The sequence below is a fragment of the Strix uralensis genome, chromosome 17 (genome assembly GCF_047716275.1).
Source record: "Strix uralensis isolate ZFMK-TIS-50842 chromosome 17, bStrUra1, whole genome shotgun sequence".
NCBI classification, from domain to species: domain Eukaryota; kingdom Metazoa; phylum Chordata; class Aves; order Strigiformes; family Strigidae; genus Strix; species Strix uralensis.
In genome coordinates, this window is record NC_133988.1 from 7,156,271 (window position 1) to 7,177,428 (window position 21,158).

Below are 21,158 nucleotides of genomic sequence, written 5' to 3' on the forward strand. Positions count from 1 at the left end.
CCTCTCGATCTTCAGACACAGTTTCAGGGGTGTAGTTCTGGCAGCTAACCCTTCCACGTCCCTCAACCAAGACGATGTATAGAAAGCATGAAAGAAGAAAGAACAATATGTAACTTTACAACCCTAACAAAGCCTGGGAAGTCAAAAGATTAAAATAAACGTTCCAATCACTGCAACGTGGCTTGGGAAATTGCAGAGAGGAAAGCACGTCAGCAATGCTTGTGAGTTTTGTTTGAAAACCAAAAGAACGCGTGAGTTCTTATCTGCACTGTCATTCCTACCAGTCTCCTTAGTAAGTGTACAGCAGCTTCACAGAGGATTCCTTTTTTTTCTCCTGTTATCTAGGCACAAACCCGGATTACTCCCTGTTGAACAAGCCTCCCAAGATATCTTACGACAGCATGCAACTCCATTCTTTAGCTTCATAAGGACAGTAACAAACATGGTTTACACATTGACTAATCCATTCCTTCCCTTATCACTCCCCTTTCCTTTCTTCCCCTCTTAAGACAATCTCTCTCTGGATTTCTGAAAAAGGAAAATTATATTATTATAATGCAACTGATAATATTGGATGTTAAATTTCAGTTTTGTCCTGTACTTAGAGATTAGCAAAGTGGGAAAACTGATTTCACTCTAATTTGCTCTTTGTTGCTCATGAATTCAGAATACTACATGCATTCAGATGCCAAGGCTGATTACATATGGAAAGAAATAAAATACCGTAAGTATACAGACAAAAATTTCAGGAAGTCACAATACCAGATTAACAAAACATCCAGACTAGATCACACTCTATCCATTATTAATTAACATTATATGCACCATTAAGTCTTACAAATCTGGGCACTATTTCCACTGTATCCTCCCTCATCTGTCACTTTCCACAATACCTGTTATGTATATGGTTCATTCATAACTTTATCTAGGCTCCTATGAATTTGTCTATGGCATTTGGTGAGTAGTGTTAGGGCCCAAGCTTGTGAACAGATGGAGCGAGCACAAGCAGCAGCAGATGCTTTTTCAGACAGTGTTCCTGCTAAGGTTGCAAGAAAGTACAGGCTATGGCAGGTGCTCTGCCACCTTAACACGCACAGTGTCCCACACATAAGCACAATCATCTCTTTTGGGCACCCAAAGCAAGTCTGAAATTGGGTTTAATCCTACTTCATTCCCCAAAGTGGATCAGTACTGCCTTTGCACAGTGATTCTGACTACTGCTAACAAGCCAGCCTGCCATGACAGCAGTAAAGACAGTATTCTCATATAATTCGTTCCTCACCTAGACAAACCGTATAGGACCAGGTACATAACACAGTCCAAAACAAACCACATGATCGTGCTATAGCACGTGTTTCTTTGATTCTCTTCTGTACTCTAACATTGCACATAAACATACTAGGGCTATAAATAATGTATTCCCAACATTCCAGTCCCGCCAGATGCTTCTTTTCTCAAATGTGAAAAGTAATAGTCATGATACACTAACTTAATGAACCATGTAGAAGCTTGGAATTTTCAGTGTTATGTATCTCCACACACATATACAGGGCAGTGATATCTATGCATCTAATTATGTTAATCAGGCACTTGTAAGTCAGATGTAGGCTGTCCACCAGTTTATTTCAATTATAATTACTTCTGATTTTTTTAAAGATTTAAGGTATTTTAAAGAACTAGATCTTCACCTCTCTGAAGAGACTAAAACAAATGGTTGGGCTTTTTTATGCTACTAGAGACTTAAATTCTCTATTTAAAACTATTTTTAGGCTGCTATTCCATGATTTCACATGCAAGCTACATAGACAATGACCATTCTTTTAATTTAGCCTAGTAATTAAAATATGTATTAATTACTTAGATGTGCCCAATTCAGGACCAAGACAAAAATCTCTGTTTGTGTAGCCTTTTAAATGTGGTCTAGTGAGCAGAAAAAGGGACAGAATCAGAACTCAGGCACTGACTCACCACATGGCCTTGACAAACTGATTAGAGAGGGCCAAACCGTTGTCTCCCTGAGACTTACCACGTGTGAGATCACTCATGCTGGGAGCAGTCTCAGCATTTTGACTCCGGAGGTGCTCAGTGTCCCTGTGTGACTCCTGGGATGGAGGTACTGAAGACGCTGAGGAGGAGGAGGATGAAGAGGAAGAGGCTGGTTTGGATTTGGAATGCAGATCATTCAGTCTCAGGAGATTTTCAGGAGTCACAGTGTCTGGATTCACCGGGGTAGGATGCAGTGTGGCTGGTGTTACTGGGAAGAAGCTCTCTCTGTTGTCCTTTGTATGCTTTGGAGTTGTGGGTGCTTCTCCTGTGGACTACATGAAACAAAAAAGGGCAGGCAGAGATAGTGAGAAAAATACGTGCAAGTAATTCTGCATAAGCTACCTGCTTCAGTGACAACTGCAAGCAATACAACTTTTTGTAGACAGAAAACACTCTAAAGTGAATATAAAACCAATCACTATTATAAATAAACATTTCTCCTTGAACATTTATTCAATTCACACTTACAATGCTTTAAGAAATCCATCACATCATAACATACTTTCCTGAACCGTTACTCAGCATGAATTACAAACTCCTATGAACAGATTTCTTTCATTTAAAAATGTTGACAAACCCTTGACCTGAACAAACAGATCTGCAGTGCTTTAAGAGTATTTGCAAATTATTAAAAGAAATTATTCTTAGTGAATGATGTGAGAAGAAATGGAGAAAGCAGAAAAATGTTTTGTTTGCAAAGTGATCAGCCAAACTCCAAATCGTAAATTCCCAATAACTGCAGAACTGAGTAACACTGGTGTCCCGTTGCCTTTGCAGAAGTAACAGTGGCACCGAGAGCGATGCCCTCCTCCAAAGCCAGAGCTAAGAATTTAACGCAGTGTCATTGATTATATAGACAGAAGGTAGAGCGTGACACAAATTCACCAAAGAAGGGAACAAAAGTACCCATAAAACGAGTATCTTCTCTGTAATTTTTATCAGCAATCAAACAAAGTATTCTTGCCTGTGAGGCTACAGAATGCATTTATTTCATGCTCTTTACAATCTTAATTTAATGGAGACTTATTGGACTGTAAAAGATACAGTTGAATGGAACCTTTGTTTAATGGTCTGTCTCATACCCCTACCATGAAGAAAAACTCATTTTAACCATGGTGATAAGAGTATGAGTGTTTACAGAATTCTGCTGTCAAATGTAAAATCAAATTGGGCCCTAATGTCCTCGATGACCAAAGATTTATTAAAATACCAGAAGAGTCAGCGGAATTTCACTGAGAGAACAGAGTAAATTTCAGCTGGAGAAAATACGTATTTAAAATTCAAAAGGCGGAAAGCACACAATCACATTTTTTTAAAAATAATTGGTGGAATGTATTTTTGAAGTTCCTGAATTTGATTAATCAAGCTCTAAAGAGCATATGATTAAAACCTGCCAAATAAAATATAGCAGCTATATTCACAACAATTACCTTATTGGATCAGAAAAGGTCTATTCTACCTCTGAAACCAGCAAGTTTCTGATGTTTAAAGCATCAGTTCTAGAACTAAAGGTCTCAAGACGCACAAATGGGATCACACAAACCTGAGGGAAATTAAACTGCAGAAGAAAGCATTAAGCCAGAAGTGAGATCAGTAGAGGAAATGGTTTCAGCTGTGATTTAGAGGGAAAACCCTTCACACCCATGCACTTCATTAACTTACATAATACATTATGTAGAACCTCACATTTCTGTGCTTGTATTATAGCCAAAATTTTTTCAGCAGAAATACATGAAGGTACTACTAGTTAGGTACATAGTTGTTAAAAATATATCTGCATCTCAAACTGTATTTCTATAAAAATGCACAGCTATTTCCAGAAACAGAGAGAGGACGTTTGGAAAGTAACTCAGCAATATTTGGACGGTACTCAGAAGAAAAATTAGCGAGAGGAGTACAACATCATGGAGTAATTCCTGCTGGAAGGGACCTCTGGAGGTCTCTAGTCCAACTTCCTGCTCAAAGCAGAGCTGACTTCAAAGTTAGATCAGCTTACTGAGGGCCTGTGTCGAGCCCAGTTCCAAATATCGCCAACGATGGAGATTCCACCACCAACCCGGGCCCCTGTTCTAGTGCTTTACCAACTTCACAGTGAACATTTTTTTCCTATCACTTCATCCAAATTTCTCTTTGCTGCAGCTTTAAATGGTGCCTCTCATCAGGTTCCTGCCCCTCTGCTGAAGATAGTAATTCCGTATCTCCACCCTCCATTAGTCTTCTCTCCAGGATGAGGCAACCCAGCTCTCTATGACTTCATTGCCATAAGGGCACACCACTGACCTGTGTTCAACTTGTCCAGGGCTTCAAATCTTTTTTTGGCAGAGCTGTTCCCCAGCCAGTTATGTTGCACAGGGGGCATTCTACCCCAGGTGCAGGACTCTGACAAACATTCAAGGTAGTTCCTGTCAATGCAATATTCCAGTCTACTGAAGTTCCTTTGAACAGTAGGTAGCCCTGCTCTCTAGCATACTGACCATGCCCTCCAAGTTGGTGTCACTCAAACTCACTAAGGGTCACTCCATTCCATCATCCAAGGCATCAGAGAGGATGATGCCCTGGTATAAGTCTGAGGAATGCCACTGGAAACTGGTTGCCAGGTAGAATTCCAGTGGTTGGCCAACACGCATGTAACTAGGCAATGGAGGCAGTGACAAACATTGAAAAGAGAAAGGCCATCCTGTAAGTTGTAGATGATCAAGCACATAGAGAGAAAAGATTGACACTGAAACAACCCTCATTGGTATACACAGATGGAACCAAATTAATATTTAATTTCTCTCAGAATGAAGATATTGTATCAGGGACAAGAAAAATAAATCAGTTTTTATTTTGAATTGGTTCCTCCAGAGGAAGTTGTGGTTTGGGTAAGGTTAGTTTGCATAGAATCAACCTGGCTCACAGGGAGTAACATTTTATTTGCACGAAAGAATAAAGCTGAAACTAACATGATGTTTCTGCCTCAGTAAAATCATGACTAAAAGTTCTAATGTGTAATCAAAAAGTGCAGCCTTATACCAAAGAAAGGCAACCTTAAAGGGAACCTTCCAGATGTGACCTGGTGAGGAGTCATCTAAGGCTTCTGTAAATAGACAGGTTCTTTTCAACCCAATGAAAGAGACCTTGAAAGAAGAAAAAAACCCAAACCCCTCTCAATGACTTTCTTTTCTCAAAAGCGGGTGTGGGAGTGGAAGAAAAAGGAGAAAGCTATCTTTAAAATAGAAGTCAAGGCATTAAAAAACCCCCACCCATGGCTACTGTGTATTCTGCAACTCAAGAGGCCCTAAGGGATTTTACCCTGCTTCGTATGTTTTGCTGGACCCAGAAACTGAAGACCACCCAAAAGCTGTAAGCAGAAAGCTAAGACAAGCACCACAGTGAGCTGCATGTTCTTTTCTTTAAGAGATTTTGGTTTTAATGTAGGGGCAGTAACTCCTAGCACCTCTGATCAGCAAGTGATGCTACTCACAAAACCCAGGTAGGGGCAATGTCACTAACTATACTACTCCAAACTTACAGGGGCACATTTCATCGTCCTGCAGGCGATTGCCTCCAGGAAAACACAAGACTCTGTAACACTTCATCTGAAAAATAAACCCCAAAAAATTCATTACAGGGAGTCTTGGATTTGCCACAAGCACTTTATGTTTATCTATGTCTACTGCTATACTAGCAGTAAGACACACTAAAGATTATTTTCCACAAATATACATTAGGAAACTGAGAAGCAGTGACAATCCTTTACCAGTGTTTTCTGTGGTTTCTCATTAGTAGATTTTTTTCTTAGTTTTTACTTTGTTGTGGCTCTAAGTCAAAACTACAGAAATTCTCCTTCCCCCTCTCCAATCGACCTCACCATACTGAGCATCTCTATTACCACCACTGCATTTGAAATACAGTAGCTTTATTATGAAGTGGCTTTAGTCATCAAGAGAAAAGGAATCTTTTCTTACATTGATGAGGACGCTACTTACAGAACAAGTGCATATTACTGAAATAAGATGAAAACTCTTATCTGCTTTCTTCCTATCTTTCATTGTAATTACAGGTTCATCTAGTCAAGATTGGACTTCCTTCCGTTTTTTTAAAAACAAGATGAGGTACTGAAGAGAAGCGTACGCAGTACTACTTTTGCCTTGACTACTATACCATCAAAGTGGATAGAAGAATCATTTAAGGGTTATTAATATCGAAATGACATGTCATAGATGGTGAGAAAAACAGACCATTACTTCCATAAATATCCACTATCTTACCTGCTCTTCTTTAAAATACTTAGCAAAAATGTTCTTTGTTATGAAGTCTATATAAAGCTGAAATTTAAATGAGTAAGTAGCATATTCCTCTTTTCAAAGAGTTCATTCAGCTTCACAGAGGCTTTGGACAAACCCTTCCCGTGTTGAAAGCTAACATAAAAAAAGTAAAGAAAATGCAGGAAAGCCAGCACTGGGACAACCTACCACCAAGAAAAGTAGCAGCAAAAGTGCAGAATTTTTTCACAGATGTTAGTGGAAAAAATAGCTCCCTATAGTTTCCTAGTGAGGCACTTCAGTAGCGAGACAACAGCAGCAGCAAAAAGAAACTGAGCATTAAGATAAAACATGAGAAAAACTTTACTTCATAGACTATCTGCAAAGTTGGAAACCACACAACCTGACCAAGGATTTATTTTTACCACATTTGAACAAATGAAACACATTTTGAAAAACAAGGAAATCCTACAGGAACCTTACTGATACTACTTCTGGAATGTCTCACTGCTCTGGGGCTGTGGGAAAAAGTAACAATCAAATGTTCCCTAGAAAAGGAAAGCAACAGTCTTCCCAACAGAAGTTTCCTAATGAAAGATGCTGGCACTGCAACTGTTACATAACATTTTCTTGTTGTTTTTTTAAATGCCTGAGTTTAGCACCCTAGTGGGACTGAAGTCAGAATCCACCTTAACAAAAGGTGCACCTTTTTAAAAGAATACCAGCCCATCACCACAAAGCCTGGAAGCTGTCACAAACTGGCTGAACAATATGCTGGCCACATTCCACAATATTACCACTCCAACTTGTGTTCAATATTGTGTTTTAATTAAACTATGCCTATTCATATTTTTTCTCAATTTCTCTGCTGCAATATTTGAAAAAAAAAATCTCATCTGGAAGTTTTCTTCAAGGTACATTAGAACTAGCAGCAATATCCATGATACAGATTCTGAAGAACCCCGTAATTCCTAAGATTACAGTTTTATATACAGAAAAGAAAGGTTTACATACATATGACTGAACTGCCCTCTAGCCTAACAAAATCCTCCATTTACACAAACACATGCAGGGGCTTAATGTCCTGCTCTACACAGGCAGCCATATTCCAGCAATGCTTCCATACACAAAAACATCATTATTGGACCAAGAGAGATAGGGTAGTAGAATGAAAAACATTGATAGACGAAGTAAAAGATAAAAAGTGACTTTTCTTTCCTTCATGTTCACTTAATGATTGCTTTCTGCAGGAGACAGAAGGAGGAGAGCTGTTAATTATATCAAGAATACACCTCCAGGATAGAGTGAGAGGGGGATGCCATGGCAACTGGCAAATGCAACAGTGAACAAAATGGTCACCCTTTGGTAGGGGTGAGACCATGAAAGAGCTCGTCCTTTTGTCCCCTCTATCCCCACCTCCTTCTTCCCCCTCCTTTCATGTCATCTTTGCTGTATTAATAAAGCATACAGACAACTCAGGAAAAACAACTTTTTCTGTAAGCAGTCTCTGACGTCTTGATGTGCAGGAAGATGAAAATTAGCAGCATGTGGGTGGAACAAAAAGGGGGGGAAAACACATGAGGTAGAACTAGAGATGATTATTTTCTAATTATTTAATATTTTACTTATCTCCTCCCATCCCCAGCAAAGTGCCTTTACAGAAGGCTTTTAGCTGTTTCTTGAAGAGAACAGCTTGGTGCTTTGTTGTTTTGTGTTGTTTTGGGGGTTTTTTTAAAGTGAGAATTCGAGAAGAAAATGCTCTAGACATTCAAGGCAGTTCAAACAAGTCACTCTCAAGTTTTCTGCTTGAAGACAAAAGCCTAAAAGACCGTGTCACCACAGTGCTGACTGCATTTCATGGCAGAAGGGGAAAAAAACCACTGAAGTGCCCTCTAGCTTCACTCACAGAAGATAATTTTCTTCTGTTCCAAATAAAATGTCACATTCACTGTAAGGTCCAACATAGAGACTGTAACATCACTAGACTGATGCTCCAGAGTCAGTCTGAGCACTTCTGAGGTGGTGTGCAGTTCCAGCTGCAGACTTCCCATACAGCAAGCCCATCACCTATGATCCCCTAAAATTCTCCAGGACTAGGTTGTGGTTTAAGATAACTCATTGCCAGCACTGGGACGATTTAAACACTGGCGAAAGGAGAAAAGACCTCAGTCACCTGTTTTGGAACTAGAGTAGCAGCTATAAAACAGTGCCTTTCCTCAACAAATACTGCTTTTATATTACAGAAGCAGCAAAACTTTATAAAATCAGGGATCACGCTGGCAGCCCGCCAGGAGCCTGAAAGGCATGGCTGATTTGCATAACCTGACTGTGCCTTTGTGTTTATAATAAAATTTACTTGTTTTGATTCTAGTGGCAGCTTCTTCATGAAGCATCATGTTTAATTAGAGCTGACACTGAAAGCTGCCAAGGAGTTTTGACTGCAGGTTAGAGAAGGAAACAAGGAGTACCCTCTGAGTTTGGAACCAGACAGGGGGAGAAGGTGGTCATGGATGTGTTACTTTGGAAGAGGCGAGTGAAGCCAAGGGGAAAGGGAGGATTTCATCAGTCAGAATGGTGCAGGGAGAGCTCGAAGTTTGGCAGCTGGAGCAGGAAAGGGTGGTTGAAAATTTCTTTTCTCTCCCTCACTCTTCAGGGATGGAGTTGGTCCCAGAGCAAGGATTTTTTTGGCTAAGGCAGCAGTGAGTCTTAAATAACTCAGCAATGTTGAAATAGTCCCTTCTCATGACATTTAGATGATATACTATACTGTGAGGAGCCAATAGAAATTTCAGCTGCTACAACGCTACCCATTACTAGGACTTTCTACATACAGCCCCACATTCTCAAGGGTCACAACACAGGACCAGAGACTTAGTGGCATTTTGGAACTTTGCCTTTGAACGCTCTTGTATTTTTAGAGATGTTAAATCCAGCCCTGCGTGCAATGTTGATGTCTGCAATGTTTTAAGCTATTTGTTTTATATAGATTCAGTTCTCAGGATTGGTGATACACAGTACACCCTAATACACAATCGCAAAGTTTTACCTGTCTTCTTTAGGCTACCTGTCATGACAGTTTCAACACTGGTGAAAGCTGTAATTTCAGTATTAAGGCATTCAATATTAAGCCCACAGTAATAAAAATACCTTTTCATATTGCAAGTCAAGAAAAAAAAGGCAGATGTGTTCTTAGACTGAAGTATCTCCACATGCACTAATAGAATATTCTGTGCACTACAAAGCTCTATCCTAGCTTGTGCTGCAATAACTTTCCCATGCTGACACATCCTTAACAGCATCACAGACATCATTGTTATATATAAAATGAAGAATTTAATATGATCAATTTTAGGCAGTCAGTGAAAAGGCTTATTAGAAATTCTCTAATTATCTAGAAACTCACAACTGCTTTCTGCCAGCACACCCCCTCCTTGGTCCTTAGGACCCCACATTTAAGTATAATGCTATGTCAAGGTCAAACTAGTCTGCCTCTTAATCTTTCATTCTCCCTCAACAAGGCCTCCTTGGTATTCCATTTCCAGGGACCATTAATTTCATATGAAAATCATAGTTGGCAAGAACTAAAAATATATCTTATAACTCAGAGCAATAGCTGACTGCTTTCAGGATCTCTGCAAATCTTTTTGATAACATTCTCAGACTGAGAAAATCAAAGAAAAGAACAACCATCCTTCAAAATGCTGCGTGACCACAAAGTGAATTAATCTTTAGGCGAATTAATCTTTAGTGTAACTTTAGTAACTTAACTACTAATGACACAGTGACCACTGCTGGATAGCAACTTCAGCCCATTTGATGTGTGTATATGAAAAACCTTGCTCACAATTAAGAACTTAAATGGGAAAGGACAAAAAGAGGAATGACTTTCAGCCACACCTGTTCTCCCATGCAGTGTGCTGCCCGGCCATACAAATGCCTGTGCCAGCACAGAGGAACACATACCATAGCACAGGTAGGAGCAGCCACCAAGGAAGCAGGCTTACTTCTTCTAGCAGCAATTCTCACTTTAAAGTGCTGATTCAATGATGCTATGTTCTTATGCTATGATTCACTATCATCTCTTCCAGAGGATGTTACTTTAAACAACAAAAAAAATTCAGAAAACTCCAACACCATCACAGCTCATAAGTTCGAACAGAACTACTTACTTTCTTCCCTCAGTTACAAAAAAGCCCATCAGATGAGATGGGCTACCACTCTCTCACCTTTTCCAGTTACAGGACTACTCACTTCATGACGTTAAATACTAGCATAAGCAATTAAATGTCTTTGGAGTCACAACCCCACGCCTGATGGGTCATTACCGGTGGTCATAGACACTTCTTCAAAAGCTGCCATAGTCTGAACTAAATTTAAGTAGTGTCCAGAACTTTAGTCTCTTATTTTTAAAAACAGTGCAACAGGCTAAAGGGTCAATAGGCAATACTAGAAAACGTGAGTATTTGAGAAGATACTTTGTTAAATCCTCAGCATGCATTCTACAAGAGCAGTTAGATACGCAACAAGCAGCAAAACAAAATCTCTGAAGGGCTGATGATTACACTGTTGTAACAGATAAAATGGTATTTATTCTCATAGTGTTTGATGGACAATCTTCTGTAACACTGAAAACTGATCAGACAATATTGCCCTTGTCCTCTTAACTCTGAGGATATGATAAGAAAGAAACAGCAGCATTACTATCAGTGTTTAAGAATGTTGCATCACCACTTTTTAGATTTTGAACCAAAGCGTGATGAAGCTGACAAATACATCACTTCTTAAAATTATTACTGTTGTTGTTTTGGAATACTGAAAGAAATCTCCCAGCAACTAACAGTGAATACATTTTTATATCAATTACTGGAATCTCGTCCATTTACACTACTCTGTTCCCACACACCATAAAGGATTTTCCTTGTTATTAAAAACAAAAAACTGCACATGTTTTAGTCTTCCCCTCCCGCATTTCACTTTCAGCTTAGATAGTGTTACAAGCTCAGATTTTACTTCACCGTTATGGTTTAACAGTAAATACTTATTGCAGTAACACTGAACCTAGTTTAATACAAACACAGCACAAATTGTTCAATAAGTTAAAATCTCCCCCCTGTAATATACATGGATTAATTTATGTTGTATTTACTAGCAGCTTTTTCAAACTCACAAGTCTCTCTTTGGTTGCCTCTTGAATGACTGTTACAGGTCTTCAGCTGCTTCTGCATTAGACATTAAAAACTCAAAGCCCTCATTATCAAGATTTGGTAAAGCAAAATTGTGTTCGCTACGGGAAAACATCAATTACACCTGAAAGTAAGAGTTAAATTCAATTAAGATTGAGAAGATGTTTAATTGATAAGGTGATGCTTGACTGATTTTGTTTAACTGGTAAGGTTCCTCACCACTGTAGAGCTCTACTGCGATAGCATTTTATCCAAGTCCATATGGAGTACACGCAGGTACACCTTTCTGCTAGAGGTAGTACAGCCTAAGCACAAGCACACTGTTAAGCACCCTGTAAAGACATTAAGCCACACCCGAACTATGAACAGCAGCCACATGTATAAAGAACCCCCTTCTGAAACACAACCTTCTGCCCCTGTCACGAGCAGGGTATGTCACCACCCTATGCAAGATCTCATGACAAAATATCTACATCAATTTCTTTGCTGATGTGTCGTATTTCAATCGAGAATACTTCAATTTCAACAGTTCTCCAGGAGCACAGGAACTTATCGTAGCAAGGTTTTGTACCACCATCTTTTTCTGTCTTCTTCAAAGCTGGGAGCCAACTTTTCTAAGCCACTTCCCCAGGTATTTAGCTGACTGTAGAAGATGCTAGAGTCTCACTGGCTCAATACATGTTAACATCCCATCAGTCCTGAGCACTGCAGAGGATTTCTGAAATCAACTGAAAGGACCACAGCATTGCCAAGCTATTAAAAAGATTAGATCTCATCACAGAAGTATAACAACCCACTTTGTCAAATTCCGCTTACTGATTGCTGTATTGTTTTCTGTTTATGCCTGAAGAGGCATATAAAAAGACTTCAATGGAGTTGTTAAATATTTAGGTTAAAAACTCTGACTGGTCTGGAAGAAAGTTGAAAAGCCATAATTCAAATAATTCCTAATTTTAGTAGCAAATGAAAACTTCCGTAAAGAAATAATATACTGCCTGGAACCGTAAAATATAACAGCCAGCAGAGAAAGACATATATCAAGGTGGATTTTGTGTCCACTTTTTTTTTTTTTTTGACTGTCAATTTCTTGGGATAAGTGACTGAAGAACCACAGGCCCTCTAAACCTACTCAAACTATCCAAAACAAAGCACTTCTCTGGGCTGCAGCAGCTCTATACATGACATCATTTGTTTACAGAAGGCAAATACTTGCCAATTTTAAATAAAACAGGATTCAGTCTGTTGAAAACAGACAGATGTCTACAAGAGTGGCTATTCCTGTGTCTCCACACTAATTCATAATGTTACACTAGTAGTAGGGCAGCTTCACACAGCTTACAAGATCCTGCTAGAAACAGATGAAAATGAGACTGCAGTTTGTAATAATCTCATTAGCTGGGACTGCTTCCGAAAAGCCAATGTTTACAAACTTCAAAGCGCATCACGTTAAGAGATAGGTTTTATTTCAAGTGATTTAACAGGAAATCTCATAACTTCCAGTGCAGTTAATACCAGCTCACCTACTATATCTACTTTCAGGTTTGTGTGCAGGTTCTTCACCATTCTGATGTTTTGCCACGGGCCTGAGTAACTGTTGACTTTGCCGGAAGAGCTGGCATAGCAATCACATTCCCAGAATCTTCAACAAAGCCCAGCAAGGAACTTGGCTGATATATCTGAGCTTGTCGAGTGGTTTTTAAAAAGGTGAATACATCCAAAAAGCAAGCAGTAACATTACTTTTTAAAGAAGCTTATTAGCAAATTCTTTTTATTTTGAAGTCATAAATCACAGTGTGATGACATCTATTCCCCTCCCCCCAAGATAAATGAAAAAATTCTTAACAGGCTGAGCCAAGATTTGTTTTTTAATAAAAATTAAAATCTTAAATACCAGACTATGAGCAAAGAAACACTTCCACTAGAATACGTCTCTTGACATTTCTGTTCATTGCTATAGTTCAATGAAAAAATGTTACTGACTTCCTGAGGGACACAAATTAGAGAACGTTAGTTCCCTGAAAATCTAATAACGAAAAACTCCTTTTACATCCTTTTCTGTCACTCCGCTAGGAGATGCACTGTACAAACACACATTTTAACTAAACACATTCTTAGATAATTTTTATCTCAGTATTAACAACTGGAAACTTTTATGGATACTCAAGACTCAGACTTTCTACACAGCACAGGGAAAAAACACAGGTTGGCACACCTCCTGACAACTAAAACTAACACCATTTCAGGAAGAAATTTAGTGTGAAGGCACTCTTGTCTAGCACAAATGCTGTGTAACAGTCTGCCATGAGGGTCTGAACTTCCTCCACCCTCCCAGACAAGCCATAATCACCAGTAAAACAACATTCATCAAAACGAGATGAGGAGAACAAGTACCCACAGATTCAAGAGAATAGCTCATGAAAACACAAGGTTCAAGCTCCACTGGAAGGCACATATCTTAAATGGGAACAAACAAAAAAAAATAGTATCTGGAACCTTCCACAGAAGACACAAATCTCTGCTTTTCCTGAAGTTGCAGAGTAGACAGCACTAAACCTTGTTACAGGAGTTGACCCACAGCCTCAACTTTCTTCAGCTCAACTAGGCAGAAAAACCTAAAGGGAACACCTCTTACCTCTATATACGGTACAGAAGGTTCACCTTGTAAGTTCTTCTACCTATTATCCAGCATCTCCAACACAGTCACCCTTTAGTTCTGAGAGGCATTTGTCACTCATGTAAACACACTGAAGTGAGGACCAGGCAATGTGCATTATTCGAGGTTAGGTTTAAAAGATCTAGAGAACAGAGGCAGTGTTCTGGTGATATATACCAGGTTCGCTTCAGAAGCTAGAATAATTATCTGGAGGTTTAAGAAATGCCTTTAATTTGAAGAACAGGTGAGATAGGTATTCAAATCCTTTTCACATTGAGACAATATTTAACTTGTTAACATCAGAGATGTACCTCCTCAAAAGCTTATACTTTTGCAAAGCAGAGATAGGCGTATTTTACAGAAGAAAAGCCTCAAACAAATTTGGAGGATGAAGAGAAATTCTGAAAGACTTTTACTGTCCTTCAGTTTTTATGAACATTAGTGCCTAGGGAAAGAATCAAGTGATGGAGAAGCAGGCAATTCTCCCCCTCCCTGCAACCATAATGCTTTTTTCCTGGTAAGTGACAAGTTGAAATGCAGTGTGCGGATATCTCCAGTCTAGTCACAGCATGTACTTCTCCTTGTACACTTCTACTGGGTAAGACACATGACAGGAAGATGAAGTTACAGGAGATGATGGGAAGATGAAATAATAGGAGAAGAGATACTTGAAGGACAGAAGAGACAACCGCAGAAAACCAGAATAAATTTCTGCAGCTTATAAAACAAGTTTGTTCAACACATTTCTGAAAGAGCTCGACTTTAAATTAGTACTGAACATGTTTCAACATACAGTTATCTACCTTTCTCGTACAGAAAACCCTAGAGGTATCTCCTGTTTTACAAACTTAGGCATGGATACAGACCACCACTTGTGACAAACTCAAAGGCAACAGAAGGCTTGTAAGTTGCATAACAACAGATTTTTTCCAAGTACTTTTGAACAAAAACTATTTTAATTACTTTTTGAGAGCTAGCAATCAATAACACAATGTTTTCAAAACACAAAACACGCACCAAGCCCTGAGCAGTATTAAAACACAGACTATTAACTAGGAACATAGATTTTTTTCCTTCAAAATGTATTTTATCTTCTAGTCAAAATCTGCTGAATAACTGCTTCATTGTGTGCTGGTGGCAAAAATTACAGGAAGTACAAAACTAGAAAATACTTTGGAGCTTTCAACTGATGGTTTGCTGGCAAAATGAATGACCACTAAACATGTCATTCATCCACTTTACTTCTTGGCTTTGCTTTCACATTAAGGACTGATAAATAACCATCCATTTAAAGCTCTATAATTGTTCACTGGATAAACCCAGAAACTACAAGCTAAAAACCAAACTGGGTAATATAAGAGTTAAAACTAGATTCTCAACTACGCAAGTTGAGAGAAAAAATATTTGGTACCCCTGGAGTAGAGTGCAATGTTAGCAAGGGAAGAGTTGATGAGGTTGTTAGCCCTTATGGATCAGAGAGAATTATCATCCATGAAATCCTGAGGAATGATGTGGACATTAAGAAAACTGTAGCGTGCCATAAATATTTCATTTTGAAGATTGACTGGGGTTTCCCTGAAAGCTTCTGGGCACGCAAACTGTCCTTCAAGTCTGACACAAACAGTAGCAATGACCCTAACAAAAGCGATGAGCTCCCTACACTAATGCGGCCCAACTTATCTTAGATGACAACAATACTAGGAAAGTAGATATTTCCAACTGCTGCAAATACTCAGAGATAGACTTGATTGTATCAGCCTAAGTAATAAAAGCTGCCTACAAGCAGCCAGGGACCTCACCAAGCTTACCTGTTTCTGTGCTGATGCTCCCATATGCACCTGGCAAAACTTGACTGCCTGTTCAAGTGCTGCTTCTTCGTCCACCTGAACAGAGAATCACAACTAATGAAGTCATAATTACTTAGCTCATCCATAAGTATAATTAAATTCAGATCAAATGGGGATGTAGAGCATAGGAGTAAGGGGGAGAAGCAGCACTTCTACAGCAGAACAGTTATCTTCAGTTATTCAGGAGTATATATTCAAAGATACACGACTCTCAATTCAAACTAACATTTAGCATGAACAAACCCCACATAATTGGTATTATAGCTCTTAACTGATTTCAGAAATACAGTTCCAAAACATGGAGGGTCCTACTTCCCGCCCCCCACATCCAGTAGTGGTCTTGTCAAGAGAGTGGTCCTCTGAGAGATATTTATCTCCCCAACTTTTGGACAGATATAGGACCAATTTTACACTGCTTAGTTTGGCAGTTATTGTTACTCTATAATCATGTCTGAGGTCACAGAGAAATTACAATTACTGATAAAATACTTTACCTGTTTAATCAGCATGTACGTTTCAGACATGATCTTCTCGATTTTACCCAGGTCATAGGCCATAACTTTCTGACCTTGCTGCCATACTCGATAAGCATCAAGCAGAAGTGTTTTCCCAGACTCCACATCCTCAAGTAATTTCCTCTTCCGGCTTGATCTCTGGACAGGTTCTTCTGTAGGTACTGCTTGAACTACTCCTTTAGCTGCCTGCTGATGTTTTGAGCTGATACTTAGCTCTTCCAAAGAAAGTTCTGGAGTCCGGCTCTCTGGAGCTCTCTCCTTTGAGTTCCTGCCAGACTGAAGACGGTCTGGCTCACTGCGTTTACATGAAGAATCCATTTTTTCAGGGTCATTGGAATATCCATCAAGATCCATAGGCTCAACTGAACCAGGCCCAGGGAGCTCTTTAATTTCCTTGTCATTCTTGTCCTCTTGTTCCAATATATCCATAGCATTGGGAATTTGTCCCTGGGTCACTTCCTTTACTCCATTTTCAGTACTATGTACTACTCCATCTGATAAAACTGGCTTTTTGGGAAGGACATCTTTCCCCTCTTCAGCACTAGTTTTATTAGAGACGTCTGTTGTCATCCTTCCTGAAGCAAGGTTAGAAGACTTGGAACTCTGATCTTCTGAAACCTTAGTAAAAGAAGTCATTCTTCTCTATTATTGAAATCAGAAAGTGTTTGAGCACAGCTATGACCACATGAATACTGACTGTGAGTACCTTTACATTACTGCCTCTGCTGAAGAAAATACATTTATTCTATGTTCATTCTTCTTTGTTCCTGAATATTGATCCAAGCCACAAGTCTTACCATTAAAGTATTTTAATCAGTGAAAACACCACAGAAAAATCAACAGCACAGGTTGAACCAAAGCTGCAATAGTTTTTTTCCCCCCACTCCTTCAGTCTATACTGTGGGATCCAACTAAATTAAATCCAAGGTTTTAATAGCACAAAATATTCTTCTGAAGTATTGAAGTCAAAACTGAACCTATTTCTTTTGGCAGCTGCAGATCAACCTCAAATTTAAGAATCTTCCCTTTGGTTGCTCTTACATAACCTTCTTTTGGTTAGTAGATCAAGAGGTATGCTAAACTCTGCTATAGTATTTTAATTTTTGTACTTTTACTTTGGTGATGGTCCAAAGGTAGAAAACCTCAGTATGTCATCTCTTCTTTCAAAGATTGCTAATGATACAACTCTTCCATCCAGATTTATGAACAAACTATTTTATACACAGAGTTCCACTGTTCTTAAGGATGTTTTCATTTCGTTTGTTGAACTGTTAACAAATAACTGTTAACTTGGAAAACCCTCAGGAACAAGTTCTTCCTTGAATGTGTTTACCAAATAAACTTTTTATTTCCAGTTATCTTAACCTGGAAACCGATTAGTCTCTATATGAGTTTTTTAATTTCTAAACTACAATTAAACATAATAACAGGTGTGGTGCTGTCAAGGACTAGCAGTTAAAAATGGCTAGGCATGCAATATCTAGTTGTCTGGGTTTGTTTTGCAAGAGGAATCTTAGTTAATTTTAAAAAGAAATTTCCAGTAGACCCCACCTAAAATGCAGCTGTTCTTATACTCCATGTAACTACCATAATTTGAAATTTAAGGGACAGTCAAACCAAACTTACTGCAATCCATTCTCAACAACTGTATTTGTTACCCGATCTCAAAGATGAAAAACAACAATACTGGAAGAAAGTTTTCTGTGTAGTTGCATATAAAAAAAAGGTATTAGAAATAAGTGATGATAATGTAGCTCTTCAGTCTCAGGAGGAGGAGTAAACTGAGGAATGAGTAAACTGAACCTAGAAAAATCTAATTACTAAATCAATAGCCATTAAACATACTGCTGCCTTACCTGTGTCAGATCGTTGAGAGTGTCCTCCAACACTTTTACTGTAAGCACAAAGGCTTGTTGGGCCAGAACCTGGCGATCTGCATCACGCAAGTACTTCCTGTGTCACAGTAAGATAACAGAAATTAAGCTAACTGCCAAAACCTTATAGGGCTTTAAAAGCAAGAACCAGGACATTTAAAAAAATACCAACAAAAAAACCTCACCACAACAGCTTTAAAACAAGTTAGAAGAAAGCAAACAAAACATACACAGTTGCATATTGAAATATAACACTTTACCTATGTTTCCCTCCAATTCTCCCCTCTCCACAATCATCAAAGATGACATGCATGAAACAAAAGATAGCACTGTCTACAAACAGAGGGAAGGGGAGAAATTAAAAAAAAAACCAAACCCAAACCCAGAGCAAACCAAGACAACCAGAACTAGCTTTCTTATATCTAGCTTTCTGTGCCCCTCAAATATCAACTTTTTGTTCAGACCTTTTCTTGAAAAAGGGTATTAGTCACACAAAGCTATCTTGAACCGTCAGGTGATTTTCATGTTCTGGATAAACCACACATGTGAGATTAAGGACATTGGCAAATCCTTTCTCATTGGTCGTATCAGTTGCCTTTGAAGCCAGGTTTTTTAAGAGCTAAAACACTGGTGTGCCAATACCTTTTTCCCATTTAGTATTATAAAAAACCCCAATTGTAGGTGTAAAACTTAATCACTCTACAGCTTCATTTAATTTACTAGAGCACTGTAACTTCAGTGTATTCTGAGACAATGCTTTAGTCCACTTTCAATAAAACCATCTCCAGTCATCAATCCCACCTAATTGAGTTTGATGGAAAACTGAATTTCTATTTCAGAATTGGCTGGTTTTAATGAGGGGGCTAAAAATTAAGTAAATAATTTTGAAGGGTACTATTTCAGTCAAAAAGCCAATGTTCTTAATACATTTATTTTCTCTCTACAGCATTACATTAGTAATTTTATGGTTTGCTTTTCAGACAAAAGATACAAAAACCTGACTCCTCATTATTTCAGTAATAACTAAAGTTCATCTAAAAACACCCTATTTTTAAAAACAGGGTTGTTACATGCATGTACCAGACACACCCAGAATATTTGCATTTATAAGTTCCTGTAATGATTGCAGTTCACCGGGGCTGGCACCGGCTGATCCAACATGTCAAATTACTTGTTTGTTAAATTCAGTCTAGACTTATAAATAACATAGTATTTTTAGTACAACTGTGGGTTTGCTTAGGACAGAATTTAAACCTTCTATGGTCCAGTACTTGTGATATGCTAAAAGTCAAAGTATTTTTGGCTTCAAGTTTGCTGAACATGTGGTGACATATTCCCAGACATACTACAGTCTATGCAAATTCACATGCACTCACACTCAGAAACACATGAAGAAACCTTCAATGCCTCCAACTTATTGCCATCGATCGTTCAGTTCAATTTGTTAAGAATTTGCCAGAGACTAATGTCAACATTTCCCACTCGGCAAACTACTAGAATTTTACCTCAATTGCTTCAATGTTTTCCTTAGCTGTTTATTTTGGTCTTCCCATTGATATGAATCTGTATATAGCTCACATTAAATGGTTTCTTTTTTCTTAAATAAGGCTAATGCAATTAAAATTAGATCACCCCTAAATAGGATAAGCTTTTTAAATAGCATCAGCTGCCAATAAGCACATAACCATTGTTCTGTCTGTCAAGGATTACAGGAAGGCAGGATGCCTGAGCTGTGACCTCCCTCACTGGACACAGTTCTTATGTAAGAGGCCAGCAGAGGGGTGCAGAAGTAAGGATGCTCTGTTCCACCAGTGAATCCCTCCACATGATAGAAAACCTCTGCAAGTCTGTTAAGGCAGCTGTATGGCTGCTTTGAGTTTCCAGAGAAATGCAGATAAATTCTAGACTCTATTATGGAATTATAATCCTGAGAAAAATTAACCATCATTCCACTATATTCCCAAGAAAATCTGTCTAAAGACTTTTTCCCTAAACTAAGAATGTCTCTAAATAAAATAGTTACACAGTGAACAAAATATATTTAAAGCTTTACAAAGTAATGGATTAAAATAAATACATCGTACTTTCCCTGATCCGGGGTCCTCTGTAGCATAGATGAGACTTTCAGCAAGGTGTTGTAATCCTTTAGTTGTGACAGCACATTTAGCAGTAAGACAATAGAGCGGTTCATATGAGATGCAAAACTGCCCGGGCGGTCGATCTCATCCACGGGGATGCGCCAGATTCCCTGCAGAAAAAGGAAAAGAGGAAACCTCTAAAGAGGGATCCAACTGAAAAGGACAGAAATCTTAAAATACAGGTCAGATTCTGCAGCACACTGAATTTCACTGAGGGTCAGGGAAATAATGGACAGACAAATGCTGTGGTCCTTCAGACAGGGAGATCTGGACTGACTTTAAAGACAATTGGTTCCTGACAGTAGCAAAAGAGGGAGGCTTGCAGAAGCCACAGCACACTTTCTAAATATGCTTCTGAACTATTCCCAGAAAAAAAGCAAGCAAAGCCTAAATTATATTGTGCATTTTTCTTAAATGTCTGTGAACACGCCTTCCTAAGCCAAAGCTCAACTACTATAAAAAACAAGGAGTAACTTAAAATAAGTTTTCCTGGCCTGAAAGCTGCTACTCTTGTGCAGCCACAGAAAGTTTATATCTTCAAATAATCTGTTACTAAATGTCTTAGGAACTTGGTTACTGCCTTGATATCATCAGTGTTCACCATGGCACTAACCAGACTGATAGAAAGAATCAGATTCCTCAGCAGTATCCATTT

General features: G+C 38.7%; 1 protein-coding gene across 4 annotated transcripts in view; it reads right to left on the bottom strand.

The window, feature by feature from the left end:
- The window catches only part of CABIN1 (calcineurin binding protein 1), a 119,935-nt gene that overhangs the window by 13,193 nt on the left and 85,584 nt on the right, over positions 1 to 21,158 (bottom strand). For all 4 annotated transcript variants that reach the window (XM_074886821.1, XM_074886819.1, XM_074886820.1 and 1 more), the window contains exons 31-35: positions 20,450 to 20,613; positions 18,348 to 18,444; positions 16,471 to 17,109; positions 15,938 to 16,012; positions 2,027 to 2,318 (exon numbers count right to left, since the gene is read on the bottom strand). In XM_074886821.1, coding sequence (XP_074742922.1) covers positions 2,027 to 2,318; positions 15,938 to 16,012; positions 16,471 to 17,109; positions 18,348 to 18,444; positions 20,450 to 20,613 — 1,267 coding nt within the window. The remainder of the gene's footprint in view (positions 1 to 2,026; positions 2,319 to 15,937; positions 16,013 to 16,470; positions 17,110 to 18,347; positions 18,445 to 20,449; positions 20,614 to 21,158) is intronic.